We start from the raw sequence: 25,792 nt of genomic DNA on the forward strand, positions 1-25,792 counted from the left end.
CAAAAAACAAAACAGAGAAAAAATTCATGTTGTAATTCAAAGAATGAACTAATCCAGGAGCCCTCTGCAACCCCTCCCAAAAGCAGCTCATCCCCCCAGGGGATGCAAAAAGGGTGCAGGCTGCCTTGTGGAGTCTCTCACAAGAAGCACCCAAGTTCCCTGATGCCAGGAGCCAGCAGCAGGGTCAGGCTTCCCAGATGTTTCCCACCACGGGTGGAAGATGCCATCAGGAACCAGGCTGGTGCCAGTGAGATCCAGGACGTGCAGAGGGAACAAAGGAAGCCCCATCTTTGGTAGGACCTTCCCAGTGTATCTGGGACATCCAAGCCCTGTCTGAGACCCACAGGTCCAAGCTGAGATGCAGAGTGAGATCATCTCAGAAAACCTCTCCCACACCCTGCCATTTAGCTAGGAAGATTTTTTTTTTCAAGTTCCTTCCCAGCTTTCAATATTCCGAGGCTTTGGCCAAGGCCATCCCATGATGCCCACGCCCTGCTTTACCTTTCTGTGAGTCTGAATAGATGAGGGAGAGAAAATGGTGATAAACTGTTAAACAAAACAACCCCCAGCCCTGAAGCCCCCAGCTGGGGGTACTGGTGAGGGACACCTGAAGAGATCCATCAGCCCCAAAATAGAGCTGTCTCAGAGGGCAAAAGGCAAATTGAATGAAAAATAAGTTACTATTTTTGAAGCCTGAATCCAGTTGTTATGGCAACCAAAGCCTCACGCATCATGATGAGGAATGGCTCCAGCCCCAGCACTGCCTCCAAATCCTGTGGCTGGAGAATCACAAGCAGCCAGGAGCTGGTTGATGGTGGGATGTGGAGATTTCTGTGCTCACACGACCCAGACCCTGCTGGGACACATCTCCTCCTATGTGGCAGCTCCCCTCACATCCTTCTTTTCCTTCCTCCATCCCTGCTGCTCTGCCTTATCCCCTTGCAGAGATCTGAGTGACTGTGATGATGTGTTAAGGAGAGTTTCCAAGATTCAGGAGTACCCTGGAGGCAGTGATATTTTCATAATGTCACCGAAATGGAAGAGTCTTGCAGAATTTTCCTTTAGAGGAGGAGTGGGCTGCTTCCTCCCCAAAATATGACAAGCCCCAAACTCTGCAGGTGTCATACACCTGGAGGCACCTGTGTGCCTTGTCCCCTGCTCCTGATGATGGGTCCCAGTAAGACCTTGGCTGTGACTGCTGTGAATGTCTGTGCCTTTGGGTGCTGGGATTGTGGCACTGGGCTCTCCTGGCAGCACACTCTTGTTTTCCCCAGGGAGGGATATTTTTCCTGCACACTAAGATGCTGAAGCTAGCAGGTAAGAAGAGACAAACAGATTTAAACCTGCATCTCTTAGCAGGAAAAAAAAAAAAAAAAGCAATGAGACTTTGGATGAGCAGAGTTTTGGGGGGCATGGGGTGAGCCAGCAGCAGCTGTAGCAGAGGCAGAGGTGAACACAGGGGACAGGACGGGCTTGGGGGTGGCTCCAGGGTGCTGGGTCAGAACCATTTGGGTTTAAGCCATTGGGAGAAGCCTCCTCGCCAGCAGCTGGAGGGTGGATAAACACGGGGGATCCCGTTATAGATCGGGGGGCTGGGGAAGGAGGCTGCTCCATCGCTCCCGGATGAGCTCCCAGGAGGCACCAACCCTGCACTCCCTTCTCATTTCCCGGGGAGTTACTCTTCCCAGGACCAAGCCCATGGTTTCCATCCGTTTTCTCGACATTCCCAGTCCAGTTTCCCGTTTCGTTTCGTTTTCTTTCCTCCCCACGAGCCGCTTCCCGGACCCGGTGACTCCCAGCACCGATGCTCCCCTGGCCACGTCGAGGCCATTTCACTCAGGTGTCACAGCACAGGCTGTCCCTGTCCCTCAGCGCCTGCTGTCCCACCTGCTGAGCCTTGGGGACCTCCCGCGGTACCGAGCAGAACTGCAGCAGCACCAGCGGGCTCGGGCCGCCACCTTGCGGGTTCTATCACAACCCAACCGGTACCGCAGGCAAGGCTGGGGACAGCGGGGACAGTGTTTGAGATGGGAACTGACCCTGGGGTCACGCAAAACCCCGCCACCCAATCCGGTTCGGTTCGGTCCGGTCCGGACCGATCCGATCCGCTCCGGTGTCACCCGAACCCCCGACGCGCGCGCGGCTCCTCCTCCCGCCCCGCCGGGACGGGCGCGTGCGCGGCGGCGGTACGGTGGCCGGGAAGGGGGTGGGGGAGGAGGAGGGGGGCGGCGGCGGGCGCAGGCGCAGGTGCGGGGCTGCTCCGCCGCCCGCAGCGTAAACAAGGGGCTGGCGGCGATGAGGAGGCCGCGGGTGTGCGGCGGGGAGCGGGACCGCCGGGGTTGAGGTTCCCGTTGTCTGCCGGAGGATTGGGTGTGTGTGTGTGTTTCCCTCAGCCCCTCCATCCCCCGCCGGACGGGGGTGGTGAGGGCCGTCCCGCCATGAACTTGGCCAGTCAGAGCGGCGACGCCGGCAGCGGCCATCTGCTCTTCGCCAACTTCAACCAGGACAACACGTAAGGAGGGGGAGCACGGCCATGAAAAAGGGGGAGCCCGGCCTTGAGGAGAGGGGGACCCGGCCTGGCTGTGAGGGGCTCGGCCTGAGGGAGAGCCCCGCGCGGCCCTGAGAAGGGTGGGAGCCCGGCCCTGAGGGAAGGGGGATCCGTGCCCTGAGGGAGGGGGGATCCGTGCCCTGAGGAAAAGGGGGGGATCCGTGCCCTGAGGAAGAGGGGGGGATCCGTGCCCTGAGGAAGGGGGGGATCCGTGCCCTGAGGAAGAGGGGGGGATCCGTGCCCTGAGGAAGAGGGGGGGATCCGTGCCCTGAGGAAGAGGGGGGGATCCGTGCCCTGAGGAAGAGGGGGGGATCCGTGCCCTGAGGAAGAGGGGGGGATCCGTGCCCTGGGGAAAGGGGGAGATCCGTGCCCTGAGGAAGAGGGGGGAACCGTGCCCTGAGGAAAGGGGGGGATCCGTGCCCTGAGGAAAGGGGGAGATCCGTGCCCTGAGGAAGAGGGGGGGATCTGTACCCTGAGGAAAGGGGGGATCCGTGCCCTGAGGTGGAGGGGATCCCGGCCCTGAGGAGGGGGGAGCCCGGCCTGGCTATGGGGGTCCCAAGCAGAGGGAAATCCCGACCTGAGCGGGGTAGGGCCCTGTCCGCAGGGAGGGAGGGGGCAGCGGAGAGGCTGGAGGAGGCCTGGCTGCTAGGGGAGGAGTGTGGGGGGGGAGCCTGTGTGTGTATGTGTGTCCCGTCCCATTGCAGCCCCTTCCTCCCTGCAGCCTTTGCCCCTTCGCTGCCGCGAAATGGGGTCGTGGTCCCCCTCATTCCCGTAGCCAGAGGGGTGGGACGGGACGGGACGGGACGGGACAGGACACCCCGCCTGCCCTCCGGGGGGTGTGTGTGGAGCTGCAGGGGGTGAGGCCGCTGTCGTAGGGACACGCAGCAAAAGGTGAATGGGCTGCTTGAGCTGTGGTTGCAGTGTATTGCCTTCTCCTTCCCCCAGGTTGTTGCCCTGGGGAGTTTGTTGGGTTTTTTTATTCTTGTATTCGCGAGGCGTTGCTCTTTGTTGCTGCGGGAAGGGGAGGGAGAGCTCTTTCTGCTTCTTGAACACCCGGATTTTAGGGGAGACTGAAATAAGATGAAGACCCAAGTCTTCCAGGAGGTGCAAAGGCTTCATTCAGAAGTTCATTATAGCTGTCTTCTCGTACAGCATTTTTATTTCTACCTAATCAGGGTTGAAGCAGTGTGCCTTAGACTTAAAGATATTTTTATGAGCCCCGTGCTTAGTTTGATTTTGAACAGGAGGACTTTCTCACATAGTTCTGGAAATTGCACTTACTTGGATTTAAGATCTGGAAAGGGTCAGATAGTTTATGCTGCACATCTTGCAAATGATTTAATCTTTACAGTGTAAAAAGATTAATTAGCACATAGTAGTTTTTATATGGGATATTTAAAGAGCAATAATTTTTATTTTAAGAAATTCCTAATGGTTAGAATTGGACCTTTAAAGAAGGATTTTACTGTCTTGAATACCTGAGAGCTGAAACTAGGGGGCAATAACCAAAAGAACTTGCTGTACTCAAGAAAGGAGGAGTTTTGCTTTAGGAAGTGAGTAAGAGGAAATGATCTCAGGTTGGCATCACAGAGCATAATCCACACGTGTTGTGGTGGTTTGTTTCTTTTAACAACTTATTTATTTTACAAGCCTTGTTATCTTGTCCTCACAAAAGAGATCTTTGACTGCCTTCAGCATGCAGCATAGTATGTGGGAATTGGGAAGATGAGAAGATTATTTACAGTGGCTGCCAAGATTGAGGAGAAAGTATTTCCTTCTACAAGATGTGACCTCTTGTTTGCCTGTGTGGCTTTTGTTGGGGCTGAGGAGATGAACAAGTGGAGCAGAATAGATTTAATAGTAAATAGCATAGGATAAATTATGAGGGGAGGCAAGAGTTTTCTATGTGTTTGTAAGTAAATCATTATCCATATGTTGATTCAAGCCAAAGACTTTTGCAACTACTTTTCATGGAGTTTTTTTGTTAATTGAGGACTATATACAGCTTGCTCTGGCATTGTGTGTGTAAAACATGCCTGTGTTTTGCTCAGATACCATCCATTTTTTACCTGTTACTAGCTAAACCAAGTTCATAATAGCTAGAAAATCTCACCTCTTTTTTTTTTTTTAAGCTTATAAATGTCATTATATAATTTTTCCAGTTAAACTGTGCTGTCCAGCTCTGATCTAAAAGCTTACTGTTTTGCCTGCCTCAAAGCAGCTGCCTCATTTCAGTTGCACCTTAGCTTTGTGAGGAGCTGTATATATTTAAAAGGTCATCAAGTTGTGATTAAAAAACAAATTGTCAGAACAAGAGAGCTGCAGGCTTGACTTGAGAAAAAATCCAAGGCAGAAGTAAGAAGAAAGCAGATGGAATATAAGCTTCTTTAGGTCATCTCTGGCTCATACACCTTGAAATCATTCCTCAAGGAAGAATAGAATGTGATTTCTTTTTAACTTGGAGTTTAGGGTGGGGAGACAAGTGGCTAATGACTTTCTTCTGTTCTAATCCTCAACTGTGTATGGCACTTTGCTACTTGATTTGATCTTTTAAAGTGTCCTAAAAGTGTTTTAAGTCTTGGGATACAAAGTCTTTCTCATTATCTTGGCTTTTTTTTTTTTTTTTTTTATTTTTATTTTTATTTTCAGACCGCTGTTATAGAAATCACATGTAGGAAAAAAAAGGCTCCTGTTGTGTTTTGGGGTTTTTTTTCCCCTCAAATTATAATAAAATATAATAAAAATAATAAGAGAATAATTAAAAGGCCACTCTACTTTGAGACAGGTGAGATGGCTGGAGGACATGGAATAAGTATCTTTATTTCTAATAATGTTTCAAAAGAAATATCTCTAAGAAAAGTGTGAAGTGGTAAATCTTGCAGCTGCTTACTAAAACACTTGCCTAATGTGGGAAGTGACCCAAATAACCAAATTTCATTCTCTTGAGTAGAATGTGGTGGTTGTGCAGGTTCCTCATGCTAAAGTTTATTTTCTTCTTTACCTTTTTTCCCAACCCATGATCTTAGTTTCTTGTTTGAATAGAGCAACAAGTCAGCTCTCTGGGTTCAGTAGTCTGCTCTTCTGGATACCTGGATCATTACTGCTCACTGGGTGAGAAGAGCTTTATTAGGAATGACTCCAGTCCTGATTAGGAATTAATTACACTCTCCCATGGTGGGCCTCAGAGAGCTTGTTTGTTTTCAACTTACATTACAAGTAACTGGAGTTGTTTTCCAGACAGGTGAGGTAAACAAATGCATATTCTTTCAGAGGATATGTGAAAGAGAAGCGTTGTTTACATCTTCCCAGTCACCAGAGCTCCCATCGTGTTTTAAGGTGTGATTCAGTAATTAGAAAAATTGCTGACAGACAAAACTGGAAAATAAATTACATGAGTGCATTGTTATTACATTTAAAGCTTTTAACTTCAACTTAATGAGGTGCTGGTACCACTCGTGCTCAAATGTCTCTTGCTTACCTTGACAACAGAACCAAGTGCCTAATGTTAGGAAAAGATGGTACTTCTGGCTGGTAAAAGTAGGTATCAAGATAACTTTTCTGAGGTTTTGTGAAAGGTTGACAGGTAATTACTGCCTCCTGTTGGAAAGACCTGAGCTCCGTGGTGGCTCCAAGCCTTGGGAAGCTGGATTGCTGGTAGTTAGAATAATGTTGCTGTTGCTCTTCCCAGTTGTTACAGTCCCTGGCCCCTGATAGCCTCATTCTTGCTTTTAGGGTTTGTTTGGGTTTTTAGGCTTTACACTTTTCTCTTCTTCATTCAAGGATGCTGCAGGTAGTGACATTGTCTCTTGGAACAGTATCTTTGTTATTGCAGGTGTTGTCTCTTTATCCCATGTTGCCCTCAGCATTATTTACAGGAGAGTGCTGAATTATTGTTTGGACCTGGAACCCTGCCTGGAAACACTCCACCTATAAGGCATCAGAAGCAGTTGGTTTGTGGGTTCTCTTTGATACAATATGTTTTCATTAAGTAAAAAAACACAGAGAAGGTCATTTTCAGAAGATGTTAGCCTGCTTGTTTTGGACCAAGCCCTTTTCCCTAGTGGCTCACTCATTGCACAACTCAGCATGACTGGCATTATCTGATTGGGAGGCAGAAGCTCCAGCTTGCAGATAAAAGTGAGGTAACTGATTAGTATTCAGGAATCTTAGCAAAACTGTGCAGTAGAAGCTTGTAGGTGACCTCAGTGTATGTTTTAGTAGTTGGAAATGTGTAAAGATACATATTTGGTAAGAAGCACTGCTTAAACTCCAGTGCTGTTTCTATTGATTCTGGGAGAACTCCTAGAACTGAGCATGGGTACATTTATAGAAAATAAAAGTCACCTCACAAACTCATACAGGCTTTAAAACCCATAAGGAAAAGGCATTAATGCAATAGAAGTTTGTAACTTTTTAAGCAAAGTTGTAACTTCAAGATCTCAGAGCTTTTATTTATCTAGAATGTAGGTAAAACTTTTGTCTTTAAATTGTTACACAAATACTCCCAGAGAACACATGATTTTGAAGTTTATCCAAAGGCAGCCTTCAGATCTTTGTAAAAAACCCAAACAAAATCCAAAACACCCAAAGAACTTACTTGTGAAACATATGCAAGACTGTAGAGAAGATTTTGTCACCTTTTTGAAAATAAGTAATCAAGTAACAGCACTTGGAAACAAAATAGTCACTGTAGGTTTGAAAGCATTCTCATGATGAAAGGACACCGCAAAGCCTTGCATCTGATTTCTAATGAAAACACTGATTTGTGCCTTTTTTGCAGGGTCTTCTTTATTCTCAGCTTTCATTTATGTATGGAGTTACATCTGCCAGTTATCTGAACAATATCTATTCTTTCTGATTTAACTCTGCCTTTTTTCTGCCCAAATAAATCAGTTTCCTTCTGTGTTATAAGGAAATGCTCAGAGCTCTCAAGTTGTGCCTGTGTAGAAGAAGTTGTTCATGTTGTAGAAGTTGGATTGCAGATCCTCTGACCATGTGGTGTTTGTATCTCTGGAATAAACTGCTTGTGGTGAGAGAACAGGAGTTAGGTGCTGAGCATTCACTCCTCTGCCTGTTTCTCCAAGGTCCAGGTGTCATTCACCTGTGATTTTTGAGGACAGGAGAGCTCTGGTTTTTTTCTGAGGAGGCTCTGAAGCCAAACCAAAAGTAAATAAAAAGAAAAAAAAAAAAGGAAGGAAAAAAGCAATTAGGTAGCTCTAGTGCTCAGGGAAGAGAGCTGCAAGAAGCAGTCATATTGTTTTTGGGATTTTGAACTTTCTGTTGTCCCAGCTTGCTGCTGGTAATTGATGAGCAAGTGTGGTCTCCTTTTGCTGCAGCAGATTTGCATTTGGGGGGGTTTCTTTTACTAAAAGAACAATGGGAAAAATCTCCTGTGGTTTGTCAGTGATACTGATCAGTCTGTTGGATGTATGAGGGTCTTTATTTAGCTCTTGTCCAAATTAATGACATTCTTGACCTTTCTTTGAAGACATGTCTGTAAGATGTTGCAACTTTGGTTTCAGCAGACATTTGGGAGGGAGAAATAAAGCAAAGTCGATTTCTAAGTAATTCTGTTCTTAGGTAATTCCATTGATTTTTCTTTTATTATTATTTGCCCTCTCTTCATCAGAAGCCTTTGTTCACAAAACGTTTTGTCTTTGGAAATTTACATTGGTTTTGAAGTGAGGTGGAGCATTAGTATAATGAGGCTGTATCATCATGAAAGTAGGTTTAATTAACTAGGTATTTAAAATAGTAATGTCTTCTGGAGTTGTGTTTATACTGCAGCTGCAACTCATTTTAATATGAGAGCTGTCCTTACTTTCTGATTAATGTAGAATATTTCTGATTAATAGTTAAGGGCCTCTATCATGCAGAAAGGGAAAAAAGACTGGTTCTCTGCCTTTGTATATACATTAAAGGAGCAAGAGAAAAACCTGTATGATTCTAATCTGAAAAAACTTGTTTCTAAAGAGCCAGAGAGATGGAACCAGCTGATTTCCCACTCTAGGTGAGCACACTTACAGTGAATGTCAGTGTCTTGAAATGAGTGTATGAGATCTCATAAATCTGTTTGCTTGATGAGGTTAGTTTTAATTATTTATGACAGCTGCTCTTGAAAATACTCTTCAATATTTATGTAGTGTCTTGAATCAGACTTCAGTATTATCTTTGAAAAAAGCAGGTAAACACAGTTTCATAAATCACAACTATATTGTTAATTTTATACTGACTAAGCAACCTTAATGATGAAATAGCTCAAAGCCTACAGCCTGAGATGTGTAATAGAGGGTACACATAACAGAGCCAAAAAAACACCTGTGTGTTGCATAATGTTGGAAGAAAAAGCCATTTTTTTAATATTGATTTTATTTTCAATTTCAGTCTCTCATCAGCTTCTGAAAATTGGTAATAATAAACTGTAACACCCACGTTGTAAAAGGAGCTTCTGATAAACTACAGCAGCCTCATGTTGGCTACTGTCTATTTGAGCAATAGTTGAATGGCTTATTGATCATATTTCTTCCCCATATGGATGCACATTTTTTTGGAGGTGAGGTAATTTTGGTTAGCTACTGCTTTTGTGGGATTTGGACATTTAGATGGCTATCAGGTGTCTTAAGGGCTTAAGTGTAATATCTGTGCAGGGGAAGATGGGGGATTTAAATCATTATGATTATGCTGGTATAGCTCAGCCTAGTGAGTTCTCTTATTACATAGAAAAAGCTTTTTTCCAATAGTTTCATAAGAAGGAATTTGAGATTACATTTAAAAAAAAAAACACAAACAAACCCAAGCCCTCCAAACCCAAGAATGCTATTCTAGAAGAAAAGTGGATTGTTTTTTAGTTCTGTGTGTATCCTGAAGTGGGTTTAATTATACTGACTCAAGCTGTCCTGTGTAAACAAATGATTTGTGACCTCATCAGGTTGATCCTGAAAGGAATAACAAAAAGCAGTTACCATGGATGGAAAGATCTGTTCTTTGCTCCCTCATTTTGGCCTCTGCTCAGCCTAATGATTTTTATCATGTATACAGCTCTTTCATCATTGCCTGAAGCTTATTGACAAGAGCTACTGGTGGGCTGTAGGAGAAGAAAAATGCCCTCTCTGTCCCATTGGTTTCAGTGATACAGCAATATTCTGTGTCTAGAGCTGTGCAACAGCCAGGTAACACAGAGATAGCTGCAGTGTGGAATTCTCCACAAGGAGATCATCCTCTGTCTTTTGTAGATCCTTCATATTGCAAGGAGTCTTGTGACCATTTATTTTTAACTCAGTTGAGTGCTTGTTTACCTTTAAGTGACAGTTTTAATGTCATTCTTCATTGAACTTTTTGGGGAAGCAGTAGATGAGATGATCTAAGAAAAGCTAACTCTATTTTTTTTTTTTTCCAAATTACATTTTCATATTTTTTTCACAGAATTTAGATTTTCATTGAGTGGTACAAAAGTAGATGAGGGAAAACCCTGAAGCATCTTTGGTGACTAACCTAATATAGTCTGCTGAACATACTGATTTTATCTGAAGTGAATTTAAACTTGGTATTTTTAAAGTGACTTAAGGAGGAGCAGCAAAATTTAGTTAGTTTTATAATTTATAATATAATTTATAGATGCTATTCTGTCTCTAAGCCTAATATTATTTTTTTAATATCTTGGTTATTGAATCTGGGGAGGCTTATTTCTCTTGCCTGGGTGGTGCATATTTTAATTTGAAGATTTAAACCTTCTCAAATACAATTTCTTAACCAGACTGTGCCAGTTGTGTTTTTTTGCTAGAAGAGAAGGTCATTACCAGCAGCTGATTTTTATAGCTTGAGATCTTAATTTCAGGGGGCAAGCCAATTGAGGAACAATTTTTAATCAAGGTACCTTGAAGTTTTGAAAAAGGGCTCACTTTGGAGCCATGAGAGAAAAATACAGGAAGACCAAGAATTCTAGGAATCTGTACTCTAAATGCAGAACTAATTGGTAGTGCATCTGCATTCTAGAGAATCATCCTGGTGAGTTCAGAAAGAGTGTTTTGGCAGAGTGATTGGCAGGGTTGGGTTGGAGCCTTGAATTGAATGACTCTCCACAGTTTGGCATCTCAGAATACATTTTATTGGCCTTTAATTAGTTTTCCTCCATGTGTCCTGGCAGTAAGAAATACATTAGCTATAAGCATGCTAATGCACTCCTGTGCAGCTATATTGACTGGCAGTTTTCTGTGGGATAAAACCAGCTTTTATGTGGGGAGGGCCAAATGAGAATGTGCCATTGTCTGCTGCCTGGATTTCTAAAGGCCTGCAAGAAAACCCTAAAGGTTTTTCTAGCTTAAAATTTAAGACCTGTCTTTGATGCTGACTGGAAAAGCAATTAAATGGTCTGTGACCTAAGTGTGAAAATAGAGTAATGGAGGAAAGCAGGGTTTGTAGTTGGCTTTTTAATGTTCTACTATTGTTCAAATCTGTTTAACATCAGTGAGCAGCATTTTTGAGAGGGTGTCTCTGATCAAAGATTCAGCATGAATATTTTTAAGACTGAGACTTAACAATGTTCCTTGAAGGTGCTAGAAGATCATCAAATAAAACCAGAGAAAATTACAGTTGGCAGTCTTTAATTCCTATTTATTTTGTTTTAATAGGAAAGCTCTTTTGGGGTGGCTAGGGAAGGTTACAGTATAAAGAGAAAAAAATCCCCAGACAATCTCAGTTTAAAAGGTCTTGGAGGTCACCTCTCATGATGAGGCAATGATGTAATGGGTTTGTATTACATTATTCATCTTTCCTCCCCCCAACTAAAGCTCTTAGTTTGTGTGGAGAAATCACCAGTCTGAGTTGGGCAGTAGGCTTACATGAAGCTCTGAACTCATATTTCATAAAATGTGAAGCAAGATTCCACACCTGGGGTAATTCTGAAGCTATTTGGCCCTTCCAGAGTTGGGGAAATGAAACTCTGTGTCTGTCATGGCTTTTTTAGTCAAGGTTTTTTATCCTTTTTTTACTGAGCTAACTCAACTGGAGCTTTAGAATAGGGGAAGATTCTGTCCTGGGGTAATTCATGACTGATTTAATTTGTTTCTAACTGTTGTTTCTTTTTCCAGATCCCTTGCTGTTGGCAGTAAATCAGGTTACAAATTCTTCTCTCTTTCTTCTGTGGACAAATTGGAGCAGATCTATGAATGCAGTAAGACTTTTTTTTTTTTCCTTTTTCTTTTTTTATCCTTTCAGTTGGCTTGATTTGGAAAGAATAAGACGTGTTTCATTTTTTCACAGGTGGTTTGAAATTGACATAAGAGGAACCTTAAGTATATGATGAAATATCAGACAAATACAAAACAAGTGATTGCTGGCAGGGTAAAACTCTATGTCAGTCTTCTGTAGTGAAATTTAGCTGGTATGTTGTGAGATTTGGTAATAGCTATGAGAGGAACTCCTTGCTTTTCTAATGTTATGTTCAATAGCCAGGTTGTGTAGCAGCTGAGCATAAAAAAAAATTACTGATGTAAATGTCTTTTGGATGCTGGGACAGGCAGCCACTAATGGGCTGTTACTAAAGCCTCAGTTATCTTTTTCTTGAATCCTAATATTTGCTGTTAGAAAAATAGTGTTCAATGTGATCACTGCAGAGTTACTCACCCAAAAGGGTGAATAATCCAGATTCCCATAACATCTTGATACTGATCACAGCTGAGTAGGGTATGAGGTGAAACAGAGGGAGGCTTGAGGGGAAAATGGTGTCCTCTGTTTTGCCAGTAGTTCATGAGGGTTTTTTTGGTTTTTATTTTTGGTTTGGTTTGGGTTTTTTTGAGGTGCTAATTAGTAAACTATGACTGCTAGTTGACTATTTAGTTTCTAAGAGCTTATTTAGTTTGTAAGAGTGTTCTTATAAACTCCATGTGATACTGATAGCTGTGATGGTACCAATAACTATGATGTCAGCTTTTATATCCTGGTGTGTCATGCTACACAACAGCCTTGTTTTCAGCCTCCATTCCCTAAGTGACCTGATCCTGTGGCATCCTAACCTTGAAAATGGTGTGTGATTCAGCTCACCTGTAATCTGTGGTGATGGCCTCATTCTGCACACAGCCAGTGGAGAGAGAAGTCATTGTCAGGTTCAGATGAGGCACCTGTGGTCAGGTTGAATTGCAGTGCAGCTCCATCTGCCTGTTTGAGTCATGGTCTGGTTGTGCTGGTTAATCTGTGGTGTGAATTCCATTTTATGCTCTTGAGTTTAGGTACCTGACCTCTGTAGCATGTCAGGCACTTCCAGTGTCTGCCCTGATAGCACCCCAGGAGGCTCAGTGAGGGTGACTCCTGTTACACAAGACACTGGATAAGCACACTAAGAGAGACTGAGCTGAACTTTGCAGGACTGCTGCTTCTGGCAAGTCCTTGGAAAAAAAAAAGCACAGCTTGGGTGAAGTGCCTGGCTTAAGAGTTTGCAATAAACTGATAAAGCAGCTGGGATTAGAATCTAGACCTGCTGGTTCCAGTCTTGTCTTCACACTGCTCTGGAATACCTGTGTTGGCTTGGCCTTTTTGGTATTCTGTGTTTTCTTTCTTGTGAAGTCCATAAATACAGAATGTGTGCTAACATTTAGTAGAAAATGTGATGGTTTGGCCTCTGTGAGCCAGCTGGTCCTGACCTCTGCTCACAGGACACGAAATCTCTGCAGCAAACCCCCATAGTGGAGGCCTTTACCTTTTGTACACAGGTAAATAATTTTCAGCCTTGGACTTATAAACCACACCTGTTTTAAAATCTGATTATGGGGAGTGGAGGGCTTCCTATTTATTGGGTGCAATAATAAAAAATATCTTGTGGCCTCCTAGCCATGTGCCTCCTGCTTTTCAACCTAGTTTGTAGCTATAGTAAAATACAGAATATGCCCCAGATGTCTTGTGTTTGAGAGAAAAAACTGAACAGAGTGGGAAGTTTCTTTGTCTGCTCCCATCACTGACTTCTACTTTATACCAATCACCTAAGTCCCTGCTCAGCTGATTCCCCTGTGAAAATAAGAATTGTAGTGGAGGTGCTTTAAGGCTCAATAAATGCTTAGAACATGCTTCATGTTCTTGGATTCAAAATGGAATAAAAGCATAGCTGACCATAACCTTGCTGGTTCTAGCCAGCTCTTGTCTGTGATGCTACAAGCTTACATTTATGAAACTGGAATCTTAAGCATTTGCTTGTTCTCTCCTCACTGCTGATGCTTCAATCATTTTGCAGCTCTTTTTGTTCTTGCTGTATTTTTGAACCTGAGGTCTGAGAATGAGCACTTGTGCAGTGTAAAGAAGAAAATACAAATGGAAAAGGAAAAAAAAAAAAGCCCACAATCTGAGTAACAGCATAGCTGTAGGATTTGACTAGTGCTTCTAAAGGCATGATTAATTCAAGACAGCTGGGTGTAGGATGTGCAGTAGAGCCTGGTACTGTACTTGAATGGTTCCTCTTTAGGAAGTATACATGACCTGGGAGCTGTGAAGAGAATTTATCACTTCTTCCTGTTAGGGGAAGACAAAGGAACTGTGGTGTATCCTGTCTTTTCCAAGTGAATTTAATTAAAAGCCCATCACAAAGCCTTTCTCTCAAGGTAACTGAATTAGAGTGAGTCTTTTTACACTGAGACTGAAGGATTGTCTATACCTTTTAAAGGTTTTCTTATTGAAAGTTTTTTCTGCTCTGTGACTGCTTCATTCTTCATAGTGCTCTTTGTGCCTTCCCTGCTGCCTACACTTCCCTTCAGTGCATCCAAGGACAGCACTTTTTCTATCTGAATCTTTGCCACTGTTCCTCCTCTGAAGTACCAGTTTTCCTGCCTGCTCCAGAAAGGAACAAATCCCAGAAGCTGTGTCTTGCCACAGTTGTCCCTGACTGGGGAAAGAAGCTTTGCTTCCCCAGGAGCAGGGAGCAGTCTGTTTTCTGTGTCTCTGTGTACTGGTCTTCTGACTCTTACAAAAAGATGTCATCATGAAAGACTCCAGGCTCAGATGGAAATCTAATAAACTGCTCTGTAAAATATTTGAGAATCTTTTATGTTACTTGTCAGATTCAAGGCCCCTGTACCTCTGCATCTGAAAGTTTCTGCAGAAATTCATTGCATATGCAGAACATCACTGAAGCAAATTTTTGTATTTCTTTTTCATGTGTAGTGTCAGGAAAAGGGAGAACAGTTCTTTGAAAACAACATCATTGCTAAAATGCATTATCCCTGTTGCAAAAGTGTGGAAACTGAATTTTCAAAGCCTCTGTCTGCTGTTTTGTCTTTTCTGGAAATGTACCATATTAAATATGAGATGTAGATAAAAGTCAATTATATTGCATAAAATACTGAAAATGCATGGTACAAACCTGCTCCTTTTCCATGAGGAGACTTTCTCTATTTCAAAATAATGTAGAGCATTAAATATCTTCTGTTCCTTTTCATGACATAACTGCACTTTGAAAGCAGACATGTCACACAGTGGTGACATTGTCATATGCTGAGGATCTTGGGCAGAACTTTTTTTTTCAGGGAATTTCTGTCACAGCTGACAAGAACAGTGCCAATTATTTAATGTGTCTCTTGGCCAAAACAGAAGCCTTCAGAAATAGTGGGTTTTTTGGTTTTGTTTTTTTTTCTTTACTGGACAGTTTTACTATTTGGAATGTGTTAAGCATTGAGCTAATCCAGATACAGACTTCTGAAAAGTGTGGTGGCTTTGATCCATCAAAGCCCAAGTCCTTTGTCTTGAGACAGTAATGGAAGGGCAGATGTAGCCAGTAGCTGTGGGAGAGCTGCAGAGAGTGGTAAAACCCTCACCAGCTTTCTCCTGCTGTGAAAATTCTGTTTTCTCTGTCCCTGGGGCTCTGGGAGGGGATCTTGAGGTGGTTGGAGGGAGCACCCAAGCCAGGGTGGCACTTGGGCTGCTTGCTAGCTTGGTTCCATAGTGGGCTATAATCAAATGCTCTGATAATGCTGCTTTGCCAGAGATCCTTGGACTCTTCTCCACAGTTTGAATGGTGACTTGCATTCCTCTTTTGCCTCCAGTGTTTCCAGAGTAGAATGTAGGACAAAAGCAATGCTGTTTTGTGGCTATGCATATACATGTTGGGCTTTGGTTCCTGTACAAAATGTTTTTAGAGGCTCTCAGATGAAAGATGTGTAAAAATTACTACTCAGTGGCTGAAGCAGTCTTAAAATATCAGTTTTAAGCTGATCAGACTTATTTTTTTTTATGAACAAGTGTGCAGAAACTCCAGGGTCTTGGTCATCAAAACCACTTCCATGCACTGTATTCCTTTAAAAAGTGCACGCAAAAGACCTTCAAAACCTCAAGAATTTTTTGCATTCCTAGATTTTTACAGAGATAAGATTGTAAGAATCTGGAATTTGACATTTTGCTGGGGTTTGTATCTTTGAGGGTTTGGGTTTTTTTTTTCCTGCTGGATCTTGGGGAGGTGCGTGCTCTGTTCTGAGGTGTAAACTTGCATGACACCTGAGGGAGGGGGGAGGGTGGCAGAAAATCCTTGTAAATCATTATTTTCTGTGTCAATTTGCTGCTTTAAAACTGTGTCCTGCATCCCCCCTGGATTGTGAGCTGTTGTGGCTGAGTGTTGTGCTGCTAGATTATATTTTCTTAGAAAATGTTTCCTGTTGATGGGCATCATTCTTCTTCCCTAAAACTGTATTTTTCCCTTGTTCCTGTGATTCCTCAGCTGACACAGAAGATGTGTGCATTGTGGAGAGGCTCTTCTCCAGTAGTCTGGTGGCCATAGTCAGCCTTAAAGCTCCACGCAAGCTGAAAGTTTGTCACTTTAAGAAGGGGACAGAGATTTGCAACTACAGTTACTCCAACACCATCTTAGCTGTCAAACTCAATAGACAGGTGAGTAGTAATTCTAGGTGAAAAACACAGGGAGGGGTTGTGGATCTTACAGTAGCACTTACTCACTGATGTCTCATCCTTTGGTGACAGAATTGCCATTTGAAATACTACTTTCTTTCCACTGTACTTTTCCAACTGTAGCTTCTGTGTGGCATCTGAGTACTTGTTGATTAACTTCTTGAGTGAAGTCCCTGGAACCATAGTTTGCTGTCTTCCTAAATCATTAGTGGCTTCTTCTGCAAATACCAACTTTCTGGTCTTCAGCCAGTTCATTCAAAGTTAAGAGAATGGCATCTGAAGGAGAAAATCTTCCTGGTGTCCATTCCTGCCACCAAAAATCAGGTGTGGTAGGATAGGATTCCTGTTTAAAATTGTAAAGGAAACAGTGACTTATTTGGTTGCTGGCACAGTGAAATGGCTTTAAATAAGGAACAACTTTTTAGTCATCCAGATGTAGTCTGCAAAAGCATAAACGAGATTTGGAAGAACTTAATCAACAGCTTTTGAAAAAGAGTCCCTCACAAATTATTTTAAGTGGTAGGCACTGTAAATAGTTAAAAAGTCTTGTATGTTTTCTCTGTTTTAGCAAAAGCAGAAAATTATTTCCACGGATGAATTATTGGGGAGGTGGAGGGAGGGAGTACTTAAGTTCAGAGTAAGAATTGAATAGCTTTAAATGAAGGTTTCTGGCTTACTGACTTAAACTAGTAATGTAAACCTTTTTTATTTAAATGAGTTTACACTGGCATGGTTGAGAGAAGTGAAGTGCAATGGTCACTTCAAGTGCCTGAGTGTAGTATTGAGCTGTTGAAGGTGTCAGAAGGTGTTTCTTGTCTATTTCCTACCAGCCTCTTATTTCTTCCCACCAGGTGGGTACAACCTTTTGTCTTGGAAGGTACCTACTGCATTTTGGATACTTTTTTTTTTTAGGACTGATAAATTAATATAAACTGCAGTGTGATATCAGTGTTTCATCCTCTTTCCCATGTCTAGAGGCTGATAGTCTGTCTGGAAGAGTCTCTTTACATACACAACATCCGAGACATGAAGGTATTACACACAATCAGGGAGACACCTCCCAATCCTGCAGGTCAGTATGGTGTTAGAAACTGTCTTAGCTCCAAAATGTGTGTTCTGTGTCAACATGACATTTCCTACAGGGAACTGTAGCACTGCTGATCCCACTGTCAAATAGAAATAACAATTAAATACATGAGTGTTGTCTTTAAAGCCTACCCATTCAATCCAGATGAGGTTTCTGAGAACAAATAGCAGAATCTGCCTTAAACTGCATCTTCCCAGTGTTTTGGTTTCCTGAAGTGAATGTGTTGAAATGTTAGGAGTGATAGAAACTAGAAATTTGACAGTAGTTGGTAAAGTTTAAGACTTTTTCAGGTTAAGTCTTCAGGAGTCGTGGCAGACATGGGAAATAATACCACTTAATCAGCTAGTGTGGCTCTATGGGTATTCTTTCCTACTTAATATAAAAATTTGTGTTAAATAGTTGAAAATGTTGCAAGTAGACTCTGGAATTACTTATCCCAGTTCTGTTTCTTTTCATACCTTGTGAGGATAACTTGAGGCATCTCTGTTATATTTCAATGCAAAATCTGAAAGTTTTGCTGCATAGGTCTTGGAATTTGCCTCTTTCTAATTCTGTTTCTGCATCCCTTTTAGGGCTGTGTGCTTTATCAATAAACAATGATAACTGTTACCTGGCCTACCCAGGAAGTGCAACTATTGGAGAAGTACAAGTCTTTGACACCATCAATCTGGTGAGGATTTTTATCCATCTTTGGAAATGCCATAACTTGCTCAGAGAGGAATTACCAGACACCTAGGTTCCTGTGTGCCAGTTTGCAGGATCTCTTCAAGCTGTGCTTCACAGAACATCCACCAGGAAAATACAGACACTAATATTACATTTGATGCCTGGAGTTGGGCAAATGGATGGAGCAAAGTAATTTCTATTTGATTTATCTTTAAAGTGTCCCTCTGCTGCTTGTACTCCCTATGCTCCAGTGCTTAGCAGTTACTGAAACAAATCTTGAGGCTGTTACCCATATCTGAGTGCTTTTGAATATGCAAACATGGAGCTTTTAACCTGAACTCTGCTAAGATTCTGTTTCATTGATTCACTCCTGCAGAGAGCTGCTAATATGATCCCAGCTCATGATAGTCCCTTGGCTGCTTTGGCATTTGACTCAAGTGGTACTAAACTTGCCACTGCATCAGAAAAGGTAAGGTGGGTTTTTAGTGACTTGCTGGCAGGGATGGAAATGAAACTTGTTTCTAAGCCTTTGAAGCAAGTTTTAATTGTGAACAGTTCCATGTGCAAGTTCCAAAAAAGAAGGCTTACAGGTTTAATGGCAAATCTAAGTTAAGAACTGCTAATGATATCTGGCACAATTGCTGTGCTGTGAAATGTTGGATGATAATGTTATTTAAATAAGTATCTTTTAGTCTGGCTGTGATTAGGACAATCCTGTGAGTTTCTCCCTTTAGTGCAGGATATTTATTAGAAATTGCCTTGTTTTGATGTCATCATTTTGATGCCAAGACACTTGGGTCAGGATAGAGAGCAGTGTCTTGCCAGTCTTTGGCACACGATGACAAGTTGTCTATCTAAATGGTATAAATTAGAAAGTCTGAAGCCTTTGTTCTTTGAGAATAACCTTAAGGTATAAAGGTGTAACTGATTGCATCTGATGAAGGCACAAAGATGCCCAGATGACTGCACCCAGTGTGTTCATTTTCATGAGCAAACCTGGTAAGAAGGGGCTATTCTTGTTGCATAGCTTGTTCTCTGCATTACTAGCTCCCACCTCTTGTTTCTCTGCTCTTCAGGCACATCTTAGAAATAAGCTCCACAGATACTTCAGTTTTGTGTGTGGTCTGCATCAGAGGCAATCAGTTAACAGGAAAATGTTTGCTGCTTGTAGTTGTACTCTGCTCACTGGAGTTAATACACAGTGAACAAACTATAAGTGAAATTTTTTTTTTTTTTTTTGTCTTTACAGGGGACAGTAATAAGAGTGTTTTCCATTCCAGAGGGACAAAAACTCTTTGAATTCCGAAGGGGAGTGAAGAGGTAAAGTTCAACTGGGCTAATTATCTGAAGCTCATTCTGAATGATAGATCTCCATGTTCTGCAATTGAGAGGACATCTTGGTTTTTGCCTATTTCCATCCCCATTCATACCTGCTTGTACACTATAACTGTTTCAGCTTGAATGTCTTCCAATTTCTCTCCTTGGGACCTGACTGTTCTACAAATGAATTCTGTCAGAACTGTCCTGCCTCTTGGTCTTGTTGAGGGAACTTGTTTCAAGTGGGTCACCTTTTTTATAAGATACTTATGGTAATTGGAGACAGTACCTGTAATATTCTCACTCTCTTCTAAATCCTCTTGGTGCTGTGAGCATTGCAGCCATTGTGAAACAGCAGCACCATGATCTGTGGTGGTAGTAACTGTAGTTCTACTGTACTTTATACAGAGTAAGACTGAGTTCAGATTGTTATTGGTTGGTCCCCATATCTGATGTACATCAGAGTGGAAAATCATTAGTGGGGCTCTTGCTTTAGGAAGGTATCAGAATTCAGAATGTTTATTATGGCAATTTTCTTTTTTCTTATTTGCAAAGCAGTGATGACTGAGAATTCTGCTTAATTAATAATAAAGGCAAATACTTTGGCTTAATTGGGAGTCACCTGCAGTCACTGACAGGAGAAGAAGAGCAGATGAGTCTACCATGCAGCCAGAGTTCCTCCCAGCTCTCACAGTGCAGCTCGTGTGAACATTATGGAGCTCCTTAGTGGTGAATGTGCAGAAAGACTCCTACCTACCAAAGTGGAGAAGTAATTCTCATTTAAGTCAATTCCCATGAGTTAGTTAACACTAGCTTTCTTCTTACACCAACTGGTAAAGTGCTAGAATGTCAAAAACAATGCCTCATTGTTTTCTGTTTTCTTTGTCTGGTTTTTCCCCAGGTGTGTGAGCATCTGTTCGTTGGCCTTCAGCATGGATGGCATGTTTCTGTCTGCATCCAGTAACACAGAGACAGTGCACATCTTCAAACTTGAGACTGTGAAAGAAAAGTACGTTTCAGAGGTGCCTTAGATTTATTTTTTTTTTTATGGAAAAGGCTTTAAGTGTGGACAGATTTCTCCTTAAACACTTCTGTAAAGGGAAGGGCATAAGAAATCTCTTGTGAATCAGCACCTGTAGCTGAGCTGTGTACTGTTTTCTGTTCCCAAAGAAAAGGTATTTCTGCTGAAGAGAAACTGACCAATCTTTGGCAAATGTGGAGCAGTTTTAACATTTTCAGTTACATTTATTTTGCCTCTTCTAACATCTGTGTGGGAAGAGCTATCTCAGCAGTGCCTCCCAGCTGCCTGTAGGGCTCTAGAAGTCACCAAGTTATAAAATGTTCCTATTAATGATTTGAGAGGACAGTCATGTATCTGTGGAATTTGTTGGAAACAATGATCTGCTCGGTGATAAACAGGAGAACAAAATCCTCAAGTGTAGCATTTCCCAGTAGATCTTGCTCTTGTATAATGAACCTTATGAAATACAGTTTTATAAGCAGATGTGTCAGTTTACAATCAAACGTGCTTAAATAACAGAGGGTAGTGTAGGACACACTGTGCCCTGCAGCATAAACAGAGTGCATTAGAGTCCTCAAGGGTTTTAGTTATTTCTAAAGAGAAACAAGTAGCTGCTTAATCTATTTAAAACTGAAGAGATGATTCCAAGTGCTCACAAACCTTTCTCCTGTGAAGGCGAAGTCGTTAATTTTTTTTTTCTTTTTTTTTCTTTTTTTTTCTTTTTTTCTTTTTTTCCTTTTAACTTGTTAGACCTCAGGAAGAGCCTACAACCTGGACAGGTTATTTTGGGAAAGTACTGATGGCCTCAACCAGCTATCTGCCCTCTCAAGTAACAGAAATGTTCAACCAGGGCAGAGCCTTTGCTACAGTCCGACTGCCGTTCTGTGGGCACAAAAACATCTGTGCCCTTGCCACGTGAGTAGAGAAATGGAGTCTGCATTCATCCCCCTCAGGGCTGCCAGATTTGGGGTGTGGAGAGGCTGACCCTGTAGAACATAACCTCCCCTCCAGCAGAGTGGGTAGTACACAGATCACCTGTAATCATTTCAAAGCCTCTTCCTGCTTCAGGGCAATGTGTTGGAGGTAGCACCTCACAATCCTGCAAGGGGAGGAGGGAAAGGTGTAATGTTGGGATAAGAACAGACTGTTTCTGAGTGTTGTTTGAAGATGTCTTTTTTAATTTTGAAAAAAAAAAAAAGAAGGATGGGAACAGACCCGTGGGCTTGTGGCACTTGCTTCCATGACTGCCAGGTGGTGTGATAGTGTATGTTGTGTTAGTGAACTGCAAAATTAGGCAAGCCAGGCTAATCATTAAAGAAGTCTTTGAAAGCTACTTCAGGTTATTTTTGTCTCTAAAACAATGTAACATTCATTAAAGTTAATTTTGAGGGCTAAATCTAATCTTTTTTCTAGCTTTGTGAAAAGCAGGCCCCATGTGGCACAGCTGCCAAATCAATAAGCTGGGTGGCAGTAAACTGATTTTGTGGAGGGTTTATAGTTTGTATGATAAAATTACTTTTGTCTGTACGCTCACTTCTCTGATCTCAAAGCACCCTCTAAGCAATAATTAAGCCTTTAAAACATCTCTGAAATAAGTAAATACTTCCCCATTAGAATATTTGTCTCTGGAGTTGCACCAAGCTTGGAAAAAAAAAGGGGTAACTTCTGAATCTGTTTTGTTGGGTTATGTATAAAGTTGCTTGATTCCTGTTGGTGTCCCATTACTCCCCAGATGGGATTATACCTTAGAGTTTTTATGCCCTGTTCTTTCCTAGGTGCTCAGTCTTAACTGATAACAATGTTTGCTGTCTAGAAGCAAAACTGGGGTGGGGGTGGAGTGGCTTTAAAATCATGGGAGCACAGTTTGCTTTATTTAAACTGTTGCTCTCCCCTAAACCCTTCCAGAATCCAGAAGATCCCTCGTTTATTGGTGGGAGCTGCTGATGGATATCTCTACATGTACAACCTCGACCCCCAAGAAGGAGGAGAGTGCACACTAATGAAACAGCACAAGTGAGTCCCCATGAGCTGAGGACTCTTTTGTTTTATTTCTTCTACAAAATTCGGTTTTGTTCTTTAAACTTAGTTCCCTTCTGCAAAAAGTCTTAACTTGGAATAATTCCCTTCTTTAAAGTCATCTTTCTCCAGACCTCTGATGTGGATGAGAAACTTCAGAATCCCCCCCGTGCCTCCCTTCCCAGTATCCACTCCCCTAAACACCCCTTTTCCAGCAGAAACTTAACACTGCCCCAGGGCAGGGAAGGCTCAATCACTGTTAGCTGAATGATCCTCTTTCCTCTTACTTGGCAGTTTGAGTTCAGTTACTTAAACAAGAACTTGAAACTTCTGACACCATCCTCTTCATCAATAAATGAAGCAATTACAGAGATGTTGCCCTGACTTCACAGGAGGGAATCTGGCCTATAAAATTATCTTTATTCTCTCTTTTAGTGGTGTCCTTATTAAACCTCCTTGCATGTAAGCCAGCCAACTAATGTTCTGGAGCAGTCCTGTAGAACACCTAGGGAAAGCATGACAAGGTGTTTTATTGTTTAATAAAATTTGGCAGGAAAGGGTAGGGTAATACAGTTGAATTACTTAGATGATCAATTATAGAATTAACACCAATAATTCACCATCATAATTCAGGCTTCCAGCTTTGGCCAGTCTGTGGTACTTGTCAAAAAAAATTATACCTTTATCTGACTGTTTTAAGGTATGACATGGTTTGACTTGTAGATGAAGTGAAGTCTCAGGGGGAGGATTTTATCAAGTTCTTAATATCTGAAATGCTCTGATGCCTTTGAGAGGGATTTCTGGTGTGTGTCTGTGCAGCAACCACTTCCGTTGTCAGCAGAGCTCAAGAAACAATCTGTAACATTGCTGATTAGAAGGGCTGTTAACTTTTGAGTCGTGCACTCTTGTTTGGAATCTCTTTTTTCCTGGAATCAGCTCATAGGATTTAGATCCTAATGCCATGTCAGAGCCAAACATCTCTCTGAGTTTTCAGTGCTAAACACCAAGCGTTGCTCGACACCTCTGGAACGGAGGCACCGAGCTCCTCCTGTCACGTGTGTAAACGTATTCTCCTTCCACATCCAGTGGGATACTATCCTGTAGCTGTCAGCTGAAGCTGTGCAATGCCCAGGTACAATGTGCAATGCCAGGGTCACCTCTCCAGCTCACCTCTCTCTCCTTGGTAGGCTTGATGGCAGCATGGAGCCAGCCAACGAAATCCTGGAGTCTGCATCCCACGACCGGCCCTTGGTAGCGCAGACGTACAGTGCTGCTGTGACTAAAGGTACATATGTGCCTTCCTCACCCACCAGGCATGGTAAGGAGAAGGCTGGAAATGGGGCAGAGAGCACCTCTGGGTACTGCTTCCTTCTGGATGGCTGCCTGAGCTCAGCTGCTTCAACACCAAGCTTTTTGTAACTGCAGTTGTGATGTGGAGCACTGGTGAGAAGTATAAAAAGTGCACTTTGTGTAGCCTCCCATAGAGGGATCACTCATCTTTGCCACTTTCTGAGTAGAACTGTGTCTCAAGTTGTGGTTGATTATTGCAGTGGTAGTTACATTGCTTGACACAATTACTTCATGAAGAAGATCTGCCTCCAGACCTCATGCACACCATCAGAATTATACACCATTTTTTTTTTTTTTAGTGATGTTGATAAGTGCTCCTGTCATTCCTTTATGGGAACAATGACCTGTTAGGTTGATTTGGTTCTGTTAAACTGAAAGGATGAGAATTTGGTTAATGCTGCAGCTCCCCAAGTGGGGTTTCTGCCATCTTTGTGTGGTGCTCAGGTCAGTGCTTCAGCTGCAGAGGAAGGACAGGCTGCACATGTAGCAGCAGTACTGCAGCTGCAGCCATCATGCATGGGTGGAGATGAAGAAAAACATCAGCCTGCCCAGCACAAGTATGTGTTGAAACCACACACAGAGCAGTTTAATTTTGATCCTAAACTGGTCTTGGCTTAGAGAAACACAATCATGATAAAAACAAACATAGGGTGGTAGTAAAACTCTACTTGCAAGTAATGTCTGGTGCTTCAGCTCTAAATTTAGTGACTTTGGATGCAAGCCTCAGCTTGTGCTGCTGATCCCCCCCCCCCAACTACTTGTTCCTTTCTCTCCAGCCTATACAGATGACCTGGGTGCTGTGGGTGGAGTTTGCCTGGAAGATGAAACCAACTCACTTAGATTGGATGAAGACAGTGAGCATCCTCCCATGATCCTTCGGACAGACTGAACCTTGACCTGTGAACTCACTCACTCCTGAAGCAGAGAACACTGGCTTGATGTTTCCTGAGGAATCTCGTGTTATGCTGCTATGAACTTTGACATGAGTTGGGAGAGAGGATGACAGACTCTTGCAGTTTTAAGTCGTAGCTGTAGTTCTAATTCTATACAATTGGACAAATATATGGTTTTCAATTCAGTGGCTTTTAATCTTGCTTATCTATTTTAGCTGTGTTTATTTTATTTTTTTTTGTTGCCAAAACCTGCTGTTTGTGCAGCCCTCAGAGCCTGATAGCTTTGCATGCGTTCATGTGCCAAGCAAGCATAGGAGGGGGAGAGAGAGAAGCCACTTTATAGCAAACTCAAGTTTGTATTTTTTTTATATATGTATATAATATTTAGCTTATATAAGGAAGGAGTCAAGAAGTGGTTCTGGAAGCTGAGACTAGTTCTGCACTGACAAAGGTCCAAATGGTTTCCTGTGCATGGGCTTGCAGGCATACCTAGTGACTGACATGCAACCTTTCAAATGCAATGGCCTGGTTTTTTTTGGTTTTTTTGGGGTTCTCCCTCCCCTTTCCTGGACCATTTTGTTAATTAAAATTCCTTCTGAATGTTGTGTATTTGTGGGACTGTTCTGTTTGCTGGGATGGAAAACTGGATGTGTTTCCCTGCATAAGGATATAGAATATGGAAAGTGCCTTTACAGGGAAGAAAAGGAGGTGCTGCAGGAGGAAAGTAGCATGGAGGAGGAATTGCTGGAGACTTGGTTGTACAACTTTAGTATTTGGCTGTCTGCTAGTGGCTGTTGAGTTTCTGGGTATTTTTTTAGAGAAGACTTGGAATGCACTTTCTTTCTTTCCTGTAGATTGTCTTATTTCCTTGGCAGAGTAGCAATAACTTTTTTTTTTTTTTTTTTTTTTTATACTGTTTTAATTATCCAAAGCAAGGATTATGTCAGGCTGGATGGAAGTCCCTGTAGAGTATGGCAGCCTCACTCTTGAAACAGCCTTAAGGTTTTCAGCTGGAAGGC

General features: G+C 42.4%; 1 protein-coding gene and 1 long non-coding RNA gene across 6 annotated transcripts; both read left to right on the top strand.

Annotated features, from left to right (window-relative positions):
• Positions 1-2,206: 2,206 nt before the first annotated feature.
• On the top strand, positions 2,207-25,382 carry WIPI2 (WD repeat domain, phosphoinositide interacting 2). Of its 5 annotated transcripts, none has more exons than XM_071761403.1 (12): positions 2,207-2,512; positions 11,635-11,717; positions 16,236-16,405; positions 17,399-17,495; positions 18,083-18,180; positions 18,553-18,645; positions 19,426-19,496; positions 20,395-20,502; positions 21,265-21,429; positions 22,420-22,527; positions 23,718-23,815; positions 24,657-25,382. In XM_071761403.1, the coding sequence occupies exons 1-12, from the start codon at positions 2,439-2,441 to the stop codon at positions 24,767-24,769; spliced, it is 1,278 nt and encodes a 425-aa protein (XP_071617504.1). In that variant the 5' UTR covers positions 2,207-2,438; the 3' UTR covers positions 24,770-25,382. The 5 variants fall into 5 exon arrangements, with proteins under 5 accessions (XP_071617504.1, XP_071617502.1, XP_071617505.1 ...); XM_071761401.1 differs by having other exon boundaries at positions 2,213-2,512; positions 23,718-23,848; XM_071761404.1 differs by lacking the exon at positions 18,553-18,645 and having other exon boundaries at positions 2,213-2,512; positions 23,718-23,848.
• LOC139804303 (uncharacterized) lies at positions 3,244-11,622 on the top strand. The gene is made up of 4 exons (XR_011729331.1): positions 3,244-5,789; positions 6,381-6,690; positions 8,933-9,101; positions 10,329-11,622. It is a non-coding gene; the product is annotated as an uncharacterized lncRNA (long non-coding RNA).
• Positions 25,383-25,792: the final 410 nt, after the last annotated feature.

The sequence above is a fragment of the Heliangelus exortis genome, chromosome 17 (assembly GCF_036169615.1).
Source record: "Heliangelus exortis chromosome 17, bHelExo1.hap1, whole genome shotgun sequence".
Classification (NCBI taxonomy): domain Eukaryota; kingdom Metazoa; phylum Chordata; class Aves; order Apodiformes; family Trochilidae; genus Heliangelus; species Heliangelus exortis.